Source organism: Lepidochelys olivacea, assembly GCF_965140295.1.
Source record: "Lepidochelys olivacea isolate rLepOli2 genome assembly, chromosome: 9".
Taxonomy (NCBI): Eukaryota; Metazoa; Chordata; order Testudines; family Cheloniidae; genus Lepidochelys; species Lepidochelys olivacea.
Genome location: NC_140419.1, coordinates 4,072,256 through 4,087,227, shown reverse-complemented (window position 1 = coordinate 4,087,227; position 14,972 = coordinate 4,072,256). Strand labels below are relative to the sequence as shown.

Genomic DNA, 14,972 nt, shown 5'->3' with positions numbered 1-14,972 from the left:
ATTGATCTTCCAGTGTTTTCGCTCATGGAGTTGAAGAAAGCAGAGAATCCTGCTGAAAGTATTAAATAATAATAATTTAGTTGTGTGGATTCAGAGACTGAATTTCAGAGGGGCCAGCTGTGTGCTCTCTCCGGGTTGAGACTATCTGTGGACTGGAAATGTACATAACTCGGGGAGTTCAGGGTCCCCGTCCAGGGATCAGAGTGGCCTTCTCTCATGGCAGCTAGCCTGCTGGTACGCTTTCCAGCGATCCTGGGTACCACTCAGACACTCAGTCATCCAGAATCGAGAGACTGTGATCCCATTGTGTATTCTGTATGCACTCTGCTTATATTTTTCTCTCCTGGTTGCCTCCTGCAAGTGATTGCGAGGTGAAATATAATTAGTAAGAAATCCCAGCAGCTCCAAAGTGTCAGACAGAGAAATGGGTAAAGGGTTAGCTGATCCCTCAGAGGGGGTGGGGGGAACCCAACACACCCGACTCAGTTCTGAATTCTTGCCTGGAGGCTACACTTCTCCATTCTCCTACTCCCAGCCACCCCTCCCCATCCCCTTTTACCTAGGCGGGCCAGCTTTTTTTTTATTATTTTATTTTATTTTATTTTATTAAAGCTTCCAAGGTGGAGCAGCTGCCATTGGAGTCCAGTCCAGCGTTAAGAGCATTTAGTGCTGTCGTGCCCCAAGGGAACAAAGAATTACTGTGACACATTCCTCCCTTCGTCTTCTTGTGGTTTGCAGTGTAAACGCTCCCCATCTCTCTCCTGTGGAGCTGCGTTCTTCCCCCGCCCCCACGCCAAGCCCCCCTTCACGGTTGCAGACAGCACAGATATGAGGCCCACCTGCCTGATGTCAACATTTTAGTGGGCGCGGCCGGGGGAAGAATGCGCCGCTCCCAGCCCCGTTCAGGTAATTAATCCCTGCAACTGACAGGTGGCAACAGGCGGCCTTTGGCTGCGGCTCTTGGGGGAAAAGCGCTTGGAGGAAGGATTTTAATAGCTCATCAGCGCAATTCGTACATGTCTGGCAACCAGCAGTCTGCAGAGCGAGAGAGAGAGGAATGGGGAGCAGGGGGGGAAGAGTGCTCAATAAAGGGAGTTACAGTGAAGCTGAACTGCAAAGGAGCCCTTTAGTTCAGAGACACCCCCTCACATCCTGTGTGTCAATGCGAGGATGTGGGGTTTTCTCCACGGTCATGCAGACTCCGCAGCTGCCTATTCAGTGAATACACCTGTGCCTAGGCACTGCACAGTGTCTTATTCCTACACATTTTGAGGGGCAAAGGGTGATCTTCTGGCTGGACATTGCACAAGACAATCTTTTCTCTGTGCCTCAGTTTCCCCATATTCCAGAATGAGGGTGATGTGTCCCTCCTTTGCAAGTATGTTAGGTTTCTTTCAGCATGGTCTGCAAAGTGCATGGAGTGTGCAAGAGAAGGGCAGCATTGACTCTCCCTTGACGTGAGGAGCCACACCTCCAAAAGCACTGTCTTATTTTTCCTCACATAGTGTCTGCTCATCAGCACCCTCAGCTCCCGTTAGCTTTCCTGGTTTCCGTGTCCAGTCAGGCTCAGCCCCTGCCTGGGAGGCTCTCACGTTTGTTATGCGCGGGACACGTGGCCACTGAGCAGCAACTTTGGTTTCAGTGTTTTGAATGCAGCAGGCATCTTCGCCAGTAGGAAGGGCAGGTTTAGTAGAAAGCCCTGGTTTCCCTTCCTTCTCTTTCCGGAGAAAGGAACCTGGCTTTATACAGCACTTTCTGTACCCAAAGCAGAAACAGCATTGGCAGTCAAGACAAGGATCTCCTGAGTTTATAGGATTGATTTTGCAGCAATGCTGAGTGTGAATTCTCATGGGAAACCCAATGTGATTCCCTCCCGTTCTGACTGAGCTTCTATTGGATCAGGCTCTGAATTCAGACTAGCTCACAAGCATCTTGTTCATACATCTTTGGTGAATGGCAGATGTTATAAGCACTTGCCATCAAACATGGCTTTTGTCTCAGATAATCTGTGTAGATTTTATTTTGGGTCAAGAGGGATTTTCCCCTCCACACCATTCTAATGTCAGAATTGCTTAAACTGGCTTTTCTTAAGCCGTTTGCATTTATTCCCTAGGAATCTGTGTAACCTTTGGCGTTGCTCCTTGGAACGCTTTTGCTCATAGGAAATTAAGCTTCTAGCAGAGTGTGTTGCTAATGAACAAACGATCAAAAAAAATTAAAAAACTTCACCTCAAACAAACTGAAACCCAGTATTTGCATGTGTCTGAATTTGCAAAATGCATGTGTCCGAATTCTCTACGCACTGTGTTTTGGCAGCTAGCAGAACAGAGAGACTCAGTTTCCCCTCTGGTGACAGAGGACTTCTTATTTCTCGGACAGTATCTCAGCTGCAGTGTACCGGTGGAAAACTTGCAGGCAAGCGGGGTCGTGAATTTGCAACTTAAAATTAATCCCAAACTAAATGAGCTTTACTAAAAACTGAGTTGCTGGGGGAAGGTTGTAAGTTGTTTTTAACCATTATTGTTCTGAGTGAAAGGGACTTGAAGATAGAGGATCTTATATTCACTAGCTAGCATCCTAGATTCTATTCATATTCATAAGTATTCGGCATTAACAGTGGGCACTCCTGGTGTTGGGTGAGCCACTTTCTTACTTAGAAGCCCGCTGGGCCACAGGGACTTGACTAGCTTGGAAATTGAGATGGACCTTAGAGGTACTTAAGATCACAAGTTTCATTGACAAAAGGAGTAGTGTTTGATATAATATACTTAGACTTCTGTAGGGCATTTGATTTGCACACGGTTTTGATTAAAAATCTAGAACGATATAAAATTAACATGACACCACATTAACTGGATGAAAAACTGGCTGTCTGACAGTCTTCAAAATGTAAACATAAATGTGGAATCATCACTGACTGGGGGTGTTTCTAATGGGGTCCTGCAGGGATGGGTTCTTGCCCTACATAATGAGCATTTTTATCAATGACCTGGAAGAAAACATAAAATCATCACTGATAAAGTTTGCAGACGACTAAAAAATTGTGGGAATGGTAAATAATGGAGGACAGGTCACTGACACACAGCGATCTGTTAATACAGCTAAATGTAAATATGCACATGTAGAACAAAGAATGTAGGCCATGCTTACAGAATGGGGGACTCAGTCCTGGAAAGCAGTGACTGAAAAGGACTTATGGGGGTGGATAATCAGCTAAACTTGAGCTCCCAATGCGACGCTGTGGCCAAAAGGGCTAATGGGATCCATGGATGCATAAATGAGCTCTTGAGTAGGAGTAGAGAGGTTATTTCACCTCTGTATTTGGCACTGGTGTGATCCCTGCTGGAATCCTGTGTCCAGTTCTGGTGCCCACAACTCAAGAAGGATGGTGACAAATTGCAGCAGGAGAAGAGCCACGAGAATGATTAAAGGATTAGAAAACCTGCCTTATTGAGATTCTGGAGTCCATCTCCTTAGTTTAACAAAGAGAAGGTTAAAGGGGTGACTTGATCAGAGTCTGTAAGTACCTACGTGGGAGCCAAACGTTTCATAGTGAGTTCTTCAGTGTATCAGAGAAAGGTATAGCACAATCCAATGGCTGGAAAGTTGAAGCTAGACAAATTCAGACTGGAAATAAGGTGTAAATTGTTAATAATGAGGATAATTAATCATTAGAACAACTTATCAAGACTCCTGGTGGAGTCTCCATCACTGGCCATTTTTAAATCAAGGCTGGATGGTTGTCTCAAAGATATGGGTGTGGAAATGTTTTGGTGAGGTTCCCTGGCCTGTGCTATCCAGGAGATCAGACGAGATGATCTTAGTAGTCCCTTCTGGCCTGGGAATCTATGAATTAAAGCAGCATGTCAGGGATTTTGCTGCATCAGAGTTCTGCCTGGGAGTTCATTACTCTATGGAAAGCCCACGCGACTTGTGTTGCACAAACAGAGCAGTTCCTTCCAAGAGACCCTTCCTTTACCTAGCTGAAATTGCTTCATTTGGAAGCTGAAAGGTTTTTCTTTAAACCTTTTGTTTACTCACCTTAAGGAAAAGGGGGCTTGTTGAGAAATCAGACAGGTGTCGGCTGATGTGAGCTGGCATGTGTATGCATTGTGATACTGAATTACCAGTGGGGATGCCAAGAGTGTGTAATATAGTATGTCTGCTCAGGCAGGTGGTGAGGGCAGGGCTGGAGTCATTGGAATGTTTTTTCTTTTCCTTTAAAACATATTATTAGTCAAAGAGCAGAATTTACTGTTGTTTTTAGCGACCTGAGTCTGCTTATTTGGACATGACACACGGAGCTTGAACCCCAAAGAAAAGGCTAAGCAAACCTTCTCGTTCTCTCTCAGCTGAGGGCATCTAGCTGGGCTGTATTTCTAACGCATTTGTCTTAAGTAACTGTCTGCTCTGTACATGGAGCAGAAATTCTCGCTGGCGTGTTCAGGGTTAGCTCCCTGGGCTGTGGGGTTGGTTCAGCTCTTGTTCTCATTAATGGATAACAACAGTTGTCGTGCTTCAAAATGACAGGCCAGTGTATTGAGCAAAGCTAACTTACAGTATTCTCCTCCCAGTCAGTTTCATTGGTATACTCTTACCTGCATATCCTGCCATTTGGATTACATAATCCGAGGGAGCCAGGATATTGACCTTGTAAAGTATCTGACCAAGTTGGTCCAAACTTGCCAGTTTCCACTTATTTATACCACGATATTAATTTCTTCCAAAAAAACAACAGTGCAATTGAGGATGAAGTGCTGACTCTGGCTTAATTTTTTGGCTTCTGCCAGTTCTGGAAGAAAAGATTACAGTATGAAAAGTCTTAACTGGGTTTGCTAGTCCATCTTTCAGCCCATGCTGAACTGTTCATAACTGGGCACGTACTGGTCCACTACCACTGGGATATTTATTTCCCTTGCAAATACAGCTATTGGAACAAAGTCCAGATATTTCCTTTCTTGGTTTCAGAGCCCATTACTCAGTTACACCTCTTTGTAATCCTGAAAAATAACTTCTCTCTCTCATTTTTATGCTTTTTTTGTAGACTTCTAACCCCTTCATTGTCACTTAAACCAGTATGGCATGTTTAGTTCTTTCCTCACAACCTAGTCCCAGAACTCATCTGGTAACTTTTGAGGACCATCTGTGACCTCTCCCCAAATTGTCCATTTCTGTGTCTGGAGTTGAGTACACTGTTTATGTTGCAGTCTCAGTGATACTTCACCTCTGTATTGCAGCACGCAATTGGTGCTGCATTGGTATGTAGGGGCTTCAAAACAGCTTGACCATTGCTTCAGTCAGTTCCTGCCTTATGCCTTGTGTACCAGGGATGTTACTGGGCACACAAGCAATTCGGCTGCAGTTTGTGCACACCTGAAGAAGAATCTACCTGAGAGATCTTCCATTTCATCCCAAATATACACATCTTCTGTGTATGCACAGAGCGCTTCTGTCTCCAAGGTTTTCACTGACACAAACCTCCTTTAAAAATATTTCATATCTCTCTGTTACATAGATGCACATAATATCACTGACCTGATTAGAAGTCACCGTGAACGAGCTGTTCCCGTCTATTGTGCCAATAGAGAGAGTTAGGACTCAAATTACAAATGACCACAAAGGGTTTGGCAGGGAAAAAAAGCCAAGGGCCTTTATTTAATATCTGACAGCAGGTACTTTATGGACAGATTTACACTGAGCTTACAGGACTGTGGCCTCTCGGTGACTGTAGGCTGAAGGGCCGTGTTGCCCAAGATGGCTTTGAATGCTGTGTTTTGGCTGGGATTTCCAGAGTCCTATCCCTTGTGCTGCCCTGGTGAGACTTGAACCACTGGTCCAGTCAGGGAGCAGTAAGCCCCCCTGTCCTCTCCTCTTCAGTGCCCCCTTGCCTTTCTGCTCTTGATAGAAAGCTCCTCTTTGCAGTGCACGGATGATGCCTTGAACAAAGAACAGATTAGTAGACTATACACTGGGAGCTGCATGTGGTGTGTGAAGTGTCATGCCTGGCCCGGGTCCTGTGATGCGCTGAACTCCAGCCTGTGTCTGTCAGAGACAAGTACTCGGGGCCTTGTGAGAACAGGCTCCAGAATCTTCATTATCGCTGCTTAAACAGGGGGCCTCTCCTCTCCTGGGAGGAATGAATTTTTTCCAAGTTTCCGTCACTCGTTCCATTAAATGAGATCTAACGCTCCAGTCCACATTATAGAAGATGCTGTACATTGTCACACAGGTTAAGGTGTTATCTCCAGCGACCTGGCCAAGTTTCATGAGGGGAAGGTAGATTCTGTCTGCTTAATAATTTCCCCTCCAGTTTTATATGGATGCAATATTCTTTGTTTTTGTCCTAAATCATCGTGTTAAAAACTTGCTGCATTTCTCCCCAAATTTGGCTGCATTTCTTAAATCAAAGTGATCCCTCTGTGCATATACACACTAGGATTCTCCTGGGTGAAAATTGCTAAGATTTCCCTTTTGAAAAGAACAGCAGTCACTCAAAGAACCTGACTTGAAAGATCCTGCTGGTAATGTAATGTTACCCATTACACCTCGTTTATACCTGCCCTGGATCAGCTGAAGTTCTTCCTCCTCCTTGTTGTTTACCTCTCCAAACACTTACAAACATCTAGCATGTTGTCCCCTACAGCACATGCTTTATCCTTCTTATTGAACCATGCTGGGCTGTGCATGGTTTCAAAGCTGTCTAGGGGATTTGGACACTTAGTTTCCATTAGTGTTGTTTGGCTTTGCAAATCTTAGCGACTTCATTTGACTCCATAAATTCTGAGCCGCAGCACACAGGTACCACAGTGGTGCCGTGGTTAAAATTCTGTTGCTTAACTTCCCGACATTTTAAAATGTGGATGGCTCTTTTTTTAAAATGTTCCTTTCTTGGGGATATGGTAAGGTAGCATTCGGACTAAAATAACAGTGAATTAACTGTGCAAGGAATTATTTTTTAATAAAAAAGAATAAATACGAAATTACAGGTTAAAAAGAAGCCTTTGATAAGTCACCGTCTAGATTTGTTTCGCAAGCTGTCTTTGTTTGGCACATTCTCCATTTCCGCAGGCTGGGTAAATCCTTTGTGTGTTTAATCTCTAGCCTGCAGGCACATAAAACAGATTGCATAACTTTGTCTTCACATTTTAGAAAATCTGAAAACTTAAAACGTTTGCAGCACCTCGACTGCAATGGTGTCAAACTCCTGGGCAGTGGGATGGCCTTGAGTCACTTCCCCTACTCCCCAGTTCTTCTGACTCTGGTTTTCTTGCATGTTGCTGCGAGTAACCTTTGAAACACACATAATCCCCCGAATAGCAGTTGCTAATCCCTTTGCTGCCACATGACCAGCCACCTACCCCATATGTGTGCCAGGCTCTCCTGTACCGGCAGGATGTGATGGCCAGCTGGCGTCGGTTACCTGTTGGCTCCTTGTTTGAGCAATTGGGAGCAGGTAGATGAGCTGTTGCCGTTAAAGACCTTTTAAAGAAAACAACCACTTTGGGGCTTTTGCTCGCATTCCACGATAAGAAATTAATAGAAGTCAGTGGGAGAATGCCAGGAATTTCTGTGGTTCAAGTGGTTAGGGAGGCAGTTCTCTATTTCATAGATTTCAAGGCCAGAAGGAACCGCTGTGGTCACGTAGTCTGACCTCCTGCGTAACACGGGCCGGAGAACCGTTGTGGTCATGTAGTCTGGGAGGGAGGGAATTGGGGAGTGTCTGTGGAAGTATTTCATGGAGCAGAGAAGACTGGACGCTACCTTCAGGGAGAGAATCCAGAGAAAAGGGTTTAGGCTCTGAGCGAACTAAGCATTTAAGAACTTGCTTAAATCCATTGATAAAAGTGGGGTGCACCCGTGCTTTGCTGAAGTCTCCCTGAATCAAAGGGACTTATGTGCTGCAGTGCTGAGCTGAACTGGGGCCTTACTGTGGCAGACACACCAGTGGAAGTGGGAGGGTAATAGTTTTATTTGTAGCTAACATAGCTGGAGTCTGATGTGTTCCTCATACACAGGCATCTTACTTTCAGGAGAGGGAGCTGTACTCTACTGATGAGGGCCCATGTCTTGGACTCTCTGTCCAAGTTCTGTTCTGGGTTCTGTTCCAGGCTCTGCTGGTGACTGACTGACTCTCTTTAGGCGAGTCACTTCAATTCTCTATGCCTGGCCTCCCCACGTGTAAAAAGATGATATACTTCTCTGCGGCGAGGGGTAGTTAGCACTTTGAGATCCTCGGAGCAAGGTTGCCATAGAGGGGCTACATAGGGTCACCGTTAGCACGCCCCTGAGGGAAGTGCGTATTGTATAAATAAATACTTCGGGATGGGTCCCACTCGCACAGTTCAGACTGGGATCTCCTTTTCAAATACCCACCGAGTTGTAGTCGTGTTTAGGTCCATGATTTCATTTCAGACCACTAGGGAGATGGGAGATAGATAGGAAGCCCACTTGCAAAATGTGATGACAGTTCAGATCTGCATGCTGGTCTGGTTTTCAAATGCTCCTGTGGCTCAGGGCTGTTCTGATGCAGGGTAGTTAAAATTGGGCCTTCGCTATTTCTTTTCTCAGGTGCAGTGGCTGAGGGGTTAAGTTGGTTGATTACAGTCCTGAAGGTTGTGGGTTCAGGGCTTGTTCAAGCTGTCACTGAAAGGCCAGGTCCAGTTCACATAGCGGCGTTGGCTCTGGGGAGCTTTGACTTGACACTTCTTTTGTGTAAAATGCATGGAGAGTAAATAAATAGTGGATCCACAACCTATGCCCAGTCGCAAACCAAATAGCCCCCGTGCACGGAGCTTTACAGCTCACGGAATTCTGCAGCCTTGACTCTCTGCCCATCTCCGACAGCTGCAAATACGGACTAATGTTGCTCTTGTCCCCCTTTCCTTCTAGTACTCGACCGAGCTGAAGAAGCTGTACTGCCAGATTGCCAAGACATGTCCCATCCAGGTCAAAGTCATGACCCCGCCGCCACAGGGCGCCATTATCCGTGCCATGCCAGTCTACAAGAAGGCTGAGCACGTCACTGAGGTGGTCAAACGCTGCCCGAACCACGAGCTGAGCCGGGAGTTCAACGAGGGTAAGGCGAACGTCACGTGCCGGGCCAGCACCTGCCCTCAGCCACACCCCCCAGGCGCGGGCATCACGTGCCCATGCCAGAGGGTACGGCATGGCCTGATAGGATTCTAGGCCAACGTTAGAGGGAAGTTTTGCTGAGTAACAAACCCAAGAGGGCCTGACGACCCTCCCTCCTTTCTGTGTGGTTGGAGGCTTCTCGCTAATGTAGCAGTACAGCCCTGGGTATGCAGGGCTAAAATAAATGACAAGGCTGCCCAGGCTGGATCAACATCTGACCCTGCGCCAAGCTGGCGCAGAAAGCCTCTTCCTCAGCCCTCCCCTCCCCAATGCTGCCGCCCCTCCCCAAACTTGCTCCCTTTCCAAGAGGCAGCTGTTCTACTCAGAAATGGTCTCCCATGCTATTGGGAAAGGAATCCGGTAACAGGATGCAATATCCTCTTGAGTCTTTAATCCATGTCTCAGAGATGTAGGGATGTTTGTCTCAAGGAGGATAACACCCATGTGCCAGCTTCGAGCTGTAGACTGTCCTCCTGTTCGTTTTTAGCATTATCTGATCAGGATTAATTTATTAACAATCCATTGTTTCTTAATTTATTACTTACTCCTGCTGTTAGTAGTTTGCTACCGGTTGTTTTAAAGATGTCCCGGGTTTTTAACTTTTCCAAACTTAACGTCTGTGTTGTCTCTTACCCAAGTTCACGTGGGTTCGAAAAGCATCTGGTTTGCGGCCCAGATGTGTTGTTTATCTAACACCCTAGCTGTGTATGGCAGTGGACAGATCCTGCCTTGGGGAGGTTACAATCTAAACTACTAGACAAGGCAGTGCAATGAGCAAGGACTCTAGTTGTTTGGCCAGGGGGTTAGGGACAGGAAGAAGGGAGATAAGAGTACCGCCCAATGGGAGAGCATGCCTTTCAAAGACTGCTTTGGATATAATTTGTATCCCTTTCTTTTCTTTTCGCTTGCACCTTGTCTAGTCGTCAGGGAGGAGTGGCAGGAGGCAGCCATGTTATGTAGGGTATTGATTGGAAAGCGAGTAAAAGGAGTGGGGATTTCAAGGATTCCAGTTGCTTTGTGCACAGGCTTTTCAAGGCCAGGCATGGGATGAAAACCTTCATGGAGTTGCTTTCTGGAACAAGGCCCCAGATGTGTTACTGTGGAGCTGTCAAAGGCATGGCAGTGCTTCCTCTTGAGAGCCAGAAAAGGATGGTCCAGTGGTTAGTACACGAGCCTGGGGGTTCAGGATACACGGGTTCAAGTTGCTGCTCTGCTACATACTCCCTGCATGACCTTGGGCAAGTCTGACTCAGGTCCCCATCTGTGCAATTGCTTCCCTGCCTCTGTGAAGTGCGGTGAGAATAATAATCACATCCGTGGCCATGGGGGCCAGCTGAGTAAGGAACATAGCGTGTCCTAGGCTTGTGGAAGATCACGCTCCCCTGGGCTTGAGCTTACTTTACAGGAAAACTTTCCTTCTGTCTCCTCCCTCCATCTGCAGGGCAGATCGCCCCTCCCAGCCACTTGATCCGGGTGGAAGGAAACAGCCATGCTCAATACGTGGAAGACCCCATCACCGGAAGGCAGAGTGTACTCGTACCCTATGAACCACCGCAGGTAAGTGTGAGATCTGTGCCCAGTCCAGTGTTCTCCCCTGCACTCTCTAACAAAGCCTGCCACTCGCGGAAGGGAGGGGACTTCTGAAAAGCTCTTTGCTTTAGTTCAAGGAGAATTTGACTCTTTCTTCAACCCACTTATTTCATCCTCCTCCTATTTACAGAGGGGTTTGAAGCAGGACCCCCTGCAGGGTCTGAACTTCCCCAGGCTCTGAGAAAGCTGACATCCAGACCCAACCCTTATGGTTTACGGCCTGCCTTTGATAGGACGTGATATAAGTGTAGCTAGTGGGGGAAAGAGGAATACACAGCTCCTTCCATCTGCAGTCACCCCTTTATCATGATTTCTCTGTGTCCAGGTTGGCACTGAGTTCACAACGGTGTTGTACAACTTCATGTGCAACAGCAGCTGTGTTGGCGGGATGAACCGCCGTCCGATCCTCATCATCGTAACGCTGGAAACAAGAGAGTGAGTAGCACGCAGCAGATCAGTAGCACTGGAAGGTGGAGTGAGAGAGCATTGCCCTATGTTTGCCAGGCGACATTGCTTCCCTGTGCCAATCCTGGTCAGGAGGGTTTTGTAAACTTCCTAAGAATGAGAGAGGGGAGAGAGCAGAATTATTTTCACCCTTATTTTTACATGTCAGGGTGATCCAGTGATCAGGGCATCAGTTGAGCCTCAGGAGAGCTGGCGTTTATTTCCAGCATGGCCTTTGCATTACTCGCTGTGTGACCCTGGTGTGTCATATAGCCTCTCTAGGCCCGTTTCCCCATCTCTTAAATGGGTCTAGTGACGCTTGCCCACCTTTGCGAGCTGCTTTGAGATCTACAGAGCAAAAGCCCTGTCTGTGCCGTGCTGCTTCGTGGAGGCAGTTGAAATAATTCCGCGTGTGTCTAGTTCTGAGATGCTCAAAGGTGGAAATTCCCTGTGACTGCATCACGAAGGCAAGCAGCCGTTCGGCGACTGCAGTACGCTTGCAGGGATTCACAGAACAAGCTGAGATGCAGTGATCAGCGGGTGGATCCATTTGTGTGGTTAACAACATGTATGGGTGCACAAAGCAGGTAGCTCAGCCCCCTGTTAGCTAGTCTCTAGTTCAGATGTGGGGCGTTGTGGTTGTGATCCAGGTAGGGGGTGGGAAAGTTTGCCCCGTTGTGTTGAGTTTCAATGTGCATATCCATTGCTGGTCACTGCTGGGCCTGAATTAACGCCTTCCCTCTTTCTCCTCACTCTAGTGGACAAGTCCTAGGCCGCCGGTGTTTTGAAGCCCGCATTTGCGCTTGTCCAGGGAGGGACCGCAAAGCAGATGAGGACAGCATTAGAAAGCAGCAAGTCTCCGACAGCACAAAGAACGGTGACGGTACGAAGCGCCGTAAGTAGCTGGCACAGCTGGGCTGCTCGCAGCCAAAGCTTTCAGTGCACAGGGAGCACGCTGGCTTTGGTACCAGAGCAACTGAGATTGGAGAAGACTGAGCTGGAGGATGTTGGGTGGAAGAGCAATTGCCACTCTCTTAGAAAAGGCTCTTTGGAGGGTTTCTGCTTGAGCAGTGAATTAAACCTGCTAAACATTAATTGCTCTCAAACAAATTGCCTCTTTAGTGCAGCGAGTGGGCCTGCTATCCCACCAACAGCGTTTATGTCACTGGTAGCATGCAGATTCCCTAGCAGCACTGAAATCCTGTCCGTTGCGAATAGTGTTACAGGTATCCTAAATATGGAACACCAGTCTGAGAGTTGGTCTGCTACCCTTCCACCGAAGGGGGGCTGGACTTGAGACTCCAGTTAAGCCCGGACATTAACCTAATCAAACAGCCCTGGTTTCCTGCATACTCAGTGTTTCCACTTAGCGAGGCTCCAGAATTTAGCTTGGAGCAACAAGCTGTAGAGATTTACCTCATCAAGAGATTTTACTACTTTGCCACTCAACCCACTCTCTTAAAGAGTTATGGGCAATATGGTAATGATTCACTGGGAGGTAGGCAGCCCTGAGATACTTAGATTCGTTGTACTGTCTGGAAAGACCCAGTTGTTGTCCTGAGTGCAGTTAGTTGTGGATTTTCTGTTTGCCCAACACTCTCTTGTTGACTCATTTCCCATTTGTCAAGGCCATTAATACACGATTAAAGATATGAAAGTCAGCTCCGTACTTTCGTAGCCACAAACGGATGCCTCAAGTTGCATTCACGCCCTGGCAGGTGCTGTTTAGCCAGCAACCTTTTTCAAACCTATAGGTCTTGAGCACAGAGATCTCATTGAAAACCCAGCAGCAGTAGACATGCCAAATTCTAATCAGGCACTGTGGGGTTTTCCTTGCAGCTTTTCGGCAGAGCACGCATGGGATACAGATGACATCTATCAAAAAACGTCGCACTCCAGATGACGAGCTCCTGTACTTACCGGTAAGCTTGGTACTTGTTTTGTTTTTTGCCCATGTTCCTCTAATTCTTTTGGCATCATCTAAATTAATTGAGGTAAACGAGCTGTTTATTTAGTTCTAAGTAAAATAACGACATCCATGATGCACAATTATCAACAGATTATTGGCTTTAGGGGTGAGCAATAGCTTTTTCAAATCTGCACCTTAAATTCACCCTTCAAGTGAGCAATGCAAGACCCATTGCTTGAATTGTTTAAGAATGGCTTGCACAAAGCACCCAACAATGTCCAGAGGGAAGAGTCTGCAGTGGCGAGTGAGTGGACTGGATGACCTGACAGATCTTTCTCCCCTCTCATTTCTGAATGTATGAAACTCCAGTTTCCTCCAGCAATAATGGACTGGACCCTTTTCTTGCCAAGATGGATGGATTTTTTTGCTTTTATGAGCATTATCAGCACTGCAGAGAAAATGATCAAAATGAAATATGCTGTAATAAACACAGGACAGGAATAGAAATGAAGAGCAAAAAATGTCTGTAATTGCCAATTGACTGGTTTCCTCAATGAGTAATGTTGCCCTTGCACTCAAAGCTCAGTGCACTTAAAAGAAGAGATGGGCCCAAACCAAACCCTCAGATCCAAGCACCCCTATTCTTAGGGCATAGGATATTAAAATCCAGGCCTATTGAAATCTCCTCTCAAGAGAATGTAATGTGGGATTTTTTTCTAGTACCTACCGCTGCATTATCTAAGAGGGCCAAACAGCTGGGTCTGAATTTTCCTGGTATATTTATACGGAGCCAAATGACAAGCTTTGATCTAAACAACCCCCAGATGTTGAGTGTTCGTAATCCAGACCTGGACTGTGAAGCTTCAGTCGATCTCCTCTGACAGGCTCAGCAGTCAGACCTCCCTGTATAGACCATGGAACTGTAGGTTTAGACCCAGCGTCTACAGCGTGTGTAGCCAGGGTATTTGCTTCCTGCTTTGCTGTGGTTTGTTTGGCTTTAGCAGAAGATCGCGGAGGTGGCCGGAAGTCCTACCCTGTGGCTTGGTAACTTTCAGATCCAAGGGCTTTAAGTGTTGCCTTATCCCCACCGTGCAGGTCCGGGGACGGGAGACGTATGAAATGCTGCTAAAGATCAAGGAGTCCTTGGAGCTCATGCAGTCCCTCCCGCAGCACACAATCGAGACGTACAGGCAGCAGCAGCAGCACCTGCTCCAGAAGCAGTGAGTACACCAGCGGGGAGCTGGTTGGAGGGAGAGGAAGAGAGAGGGTTGCCCGGTTGCCCCCCCCCCCGCACACACTCCGCCACTGATGTGGCGGTTAAGAAATGTCCCAATATCCTCTTGTTTACCAGCCACTGGCAAAGTCCTGCCCGATAGCAAGGCCTAGAGCAGAGAGTGACTCTTTGGTCGGATGCGGCAGGAGGAACCAGTCATCGCTAGGGAGGGACTCGAAACAAATCCCTGGGTCCAAAATTTTAGAGGAGCCGAGAGCTAGATGGCAACTCCGCGGCTTTCCCCTAGCTCAGTAATAGGGCAGCCGAGCCCTCCCTCCAACTCGATCTAGTCCCTTGTTCTCACAGACGGTTTGCCTTTGACCTTATGAGATGCATGGCGAGGAACGGGTTGCTTGCTTCTTAACTGGAGTGCCCAGGCTGTGGATTGACAGTCTTGAAGTACCTTTTGTCCAGCCCCTTCTATTAACCTGCCCACAGACAGAAACTTAGTGAGCACTGACGACTGGGCTAAGCGATACGGGGCGTGGGCCATGCTCTGTGGCGACGGGAAGATACTCCACAGCAGCAGCTCACCCACCCTTGGAATCTCTCTCTAGGAGCGCTCTTCCAAGAGCATGATGAGCCGGGATTGTGAAGAACATTTAGACGGGGCAGTTGTGCCTT

At 47.2% G+C, this 14,972-nt stretch overlaps 1 protein-coding gene across 7 annotated transcripts in view; it reads left to right on the top strand.

The window, feature by feature from the left end:
• TP63 (tumor protein p63) overlaps positions 1-14,972 on the top strand; it is a gene marked incomplete at both ends in the record, with an annotated part of 133,188 nt that overhangs the window by 100,655 nt on the left and 17,561 nt on the right. For 5 of the 7 annotated variants that reach the window (XM_084639279.1, XM_084639281.1, XM_084639283.1 and 2 more), the window contains 6 exons: positions 8,890-9,076; positions 10,574-10,689; positions 11,048-11,157; positions 11,925-12,061; positions 13,006-13,088; positions 14,171-14,295. In XM_084639279.1, the coding sequence (XP_084495405.1) occupies positions 8,890-9,076; positions 10,574-10,689; positions 11,048-11,157; positions 11,925-12,061; positions 13,006-13,088; positions 14,171-14,295 (758 nt within the window). The remainder of the gene's footprint in view (positions 1-8,889; positions 9,077-10,573; positions 10,690-11,047; positions 11,158-11,924; positions 12,062-13,005; positions 13,089-14,170; positions 14,296-14,972) is intronic. The other 2 variants (XM_084639280.1, XM_084639282.1) reach the window with 1 other exon arrangement.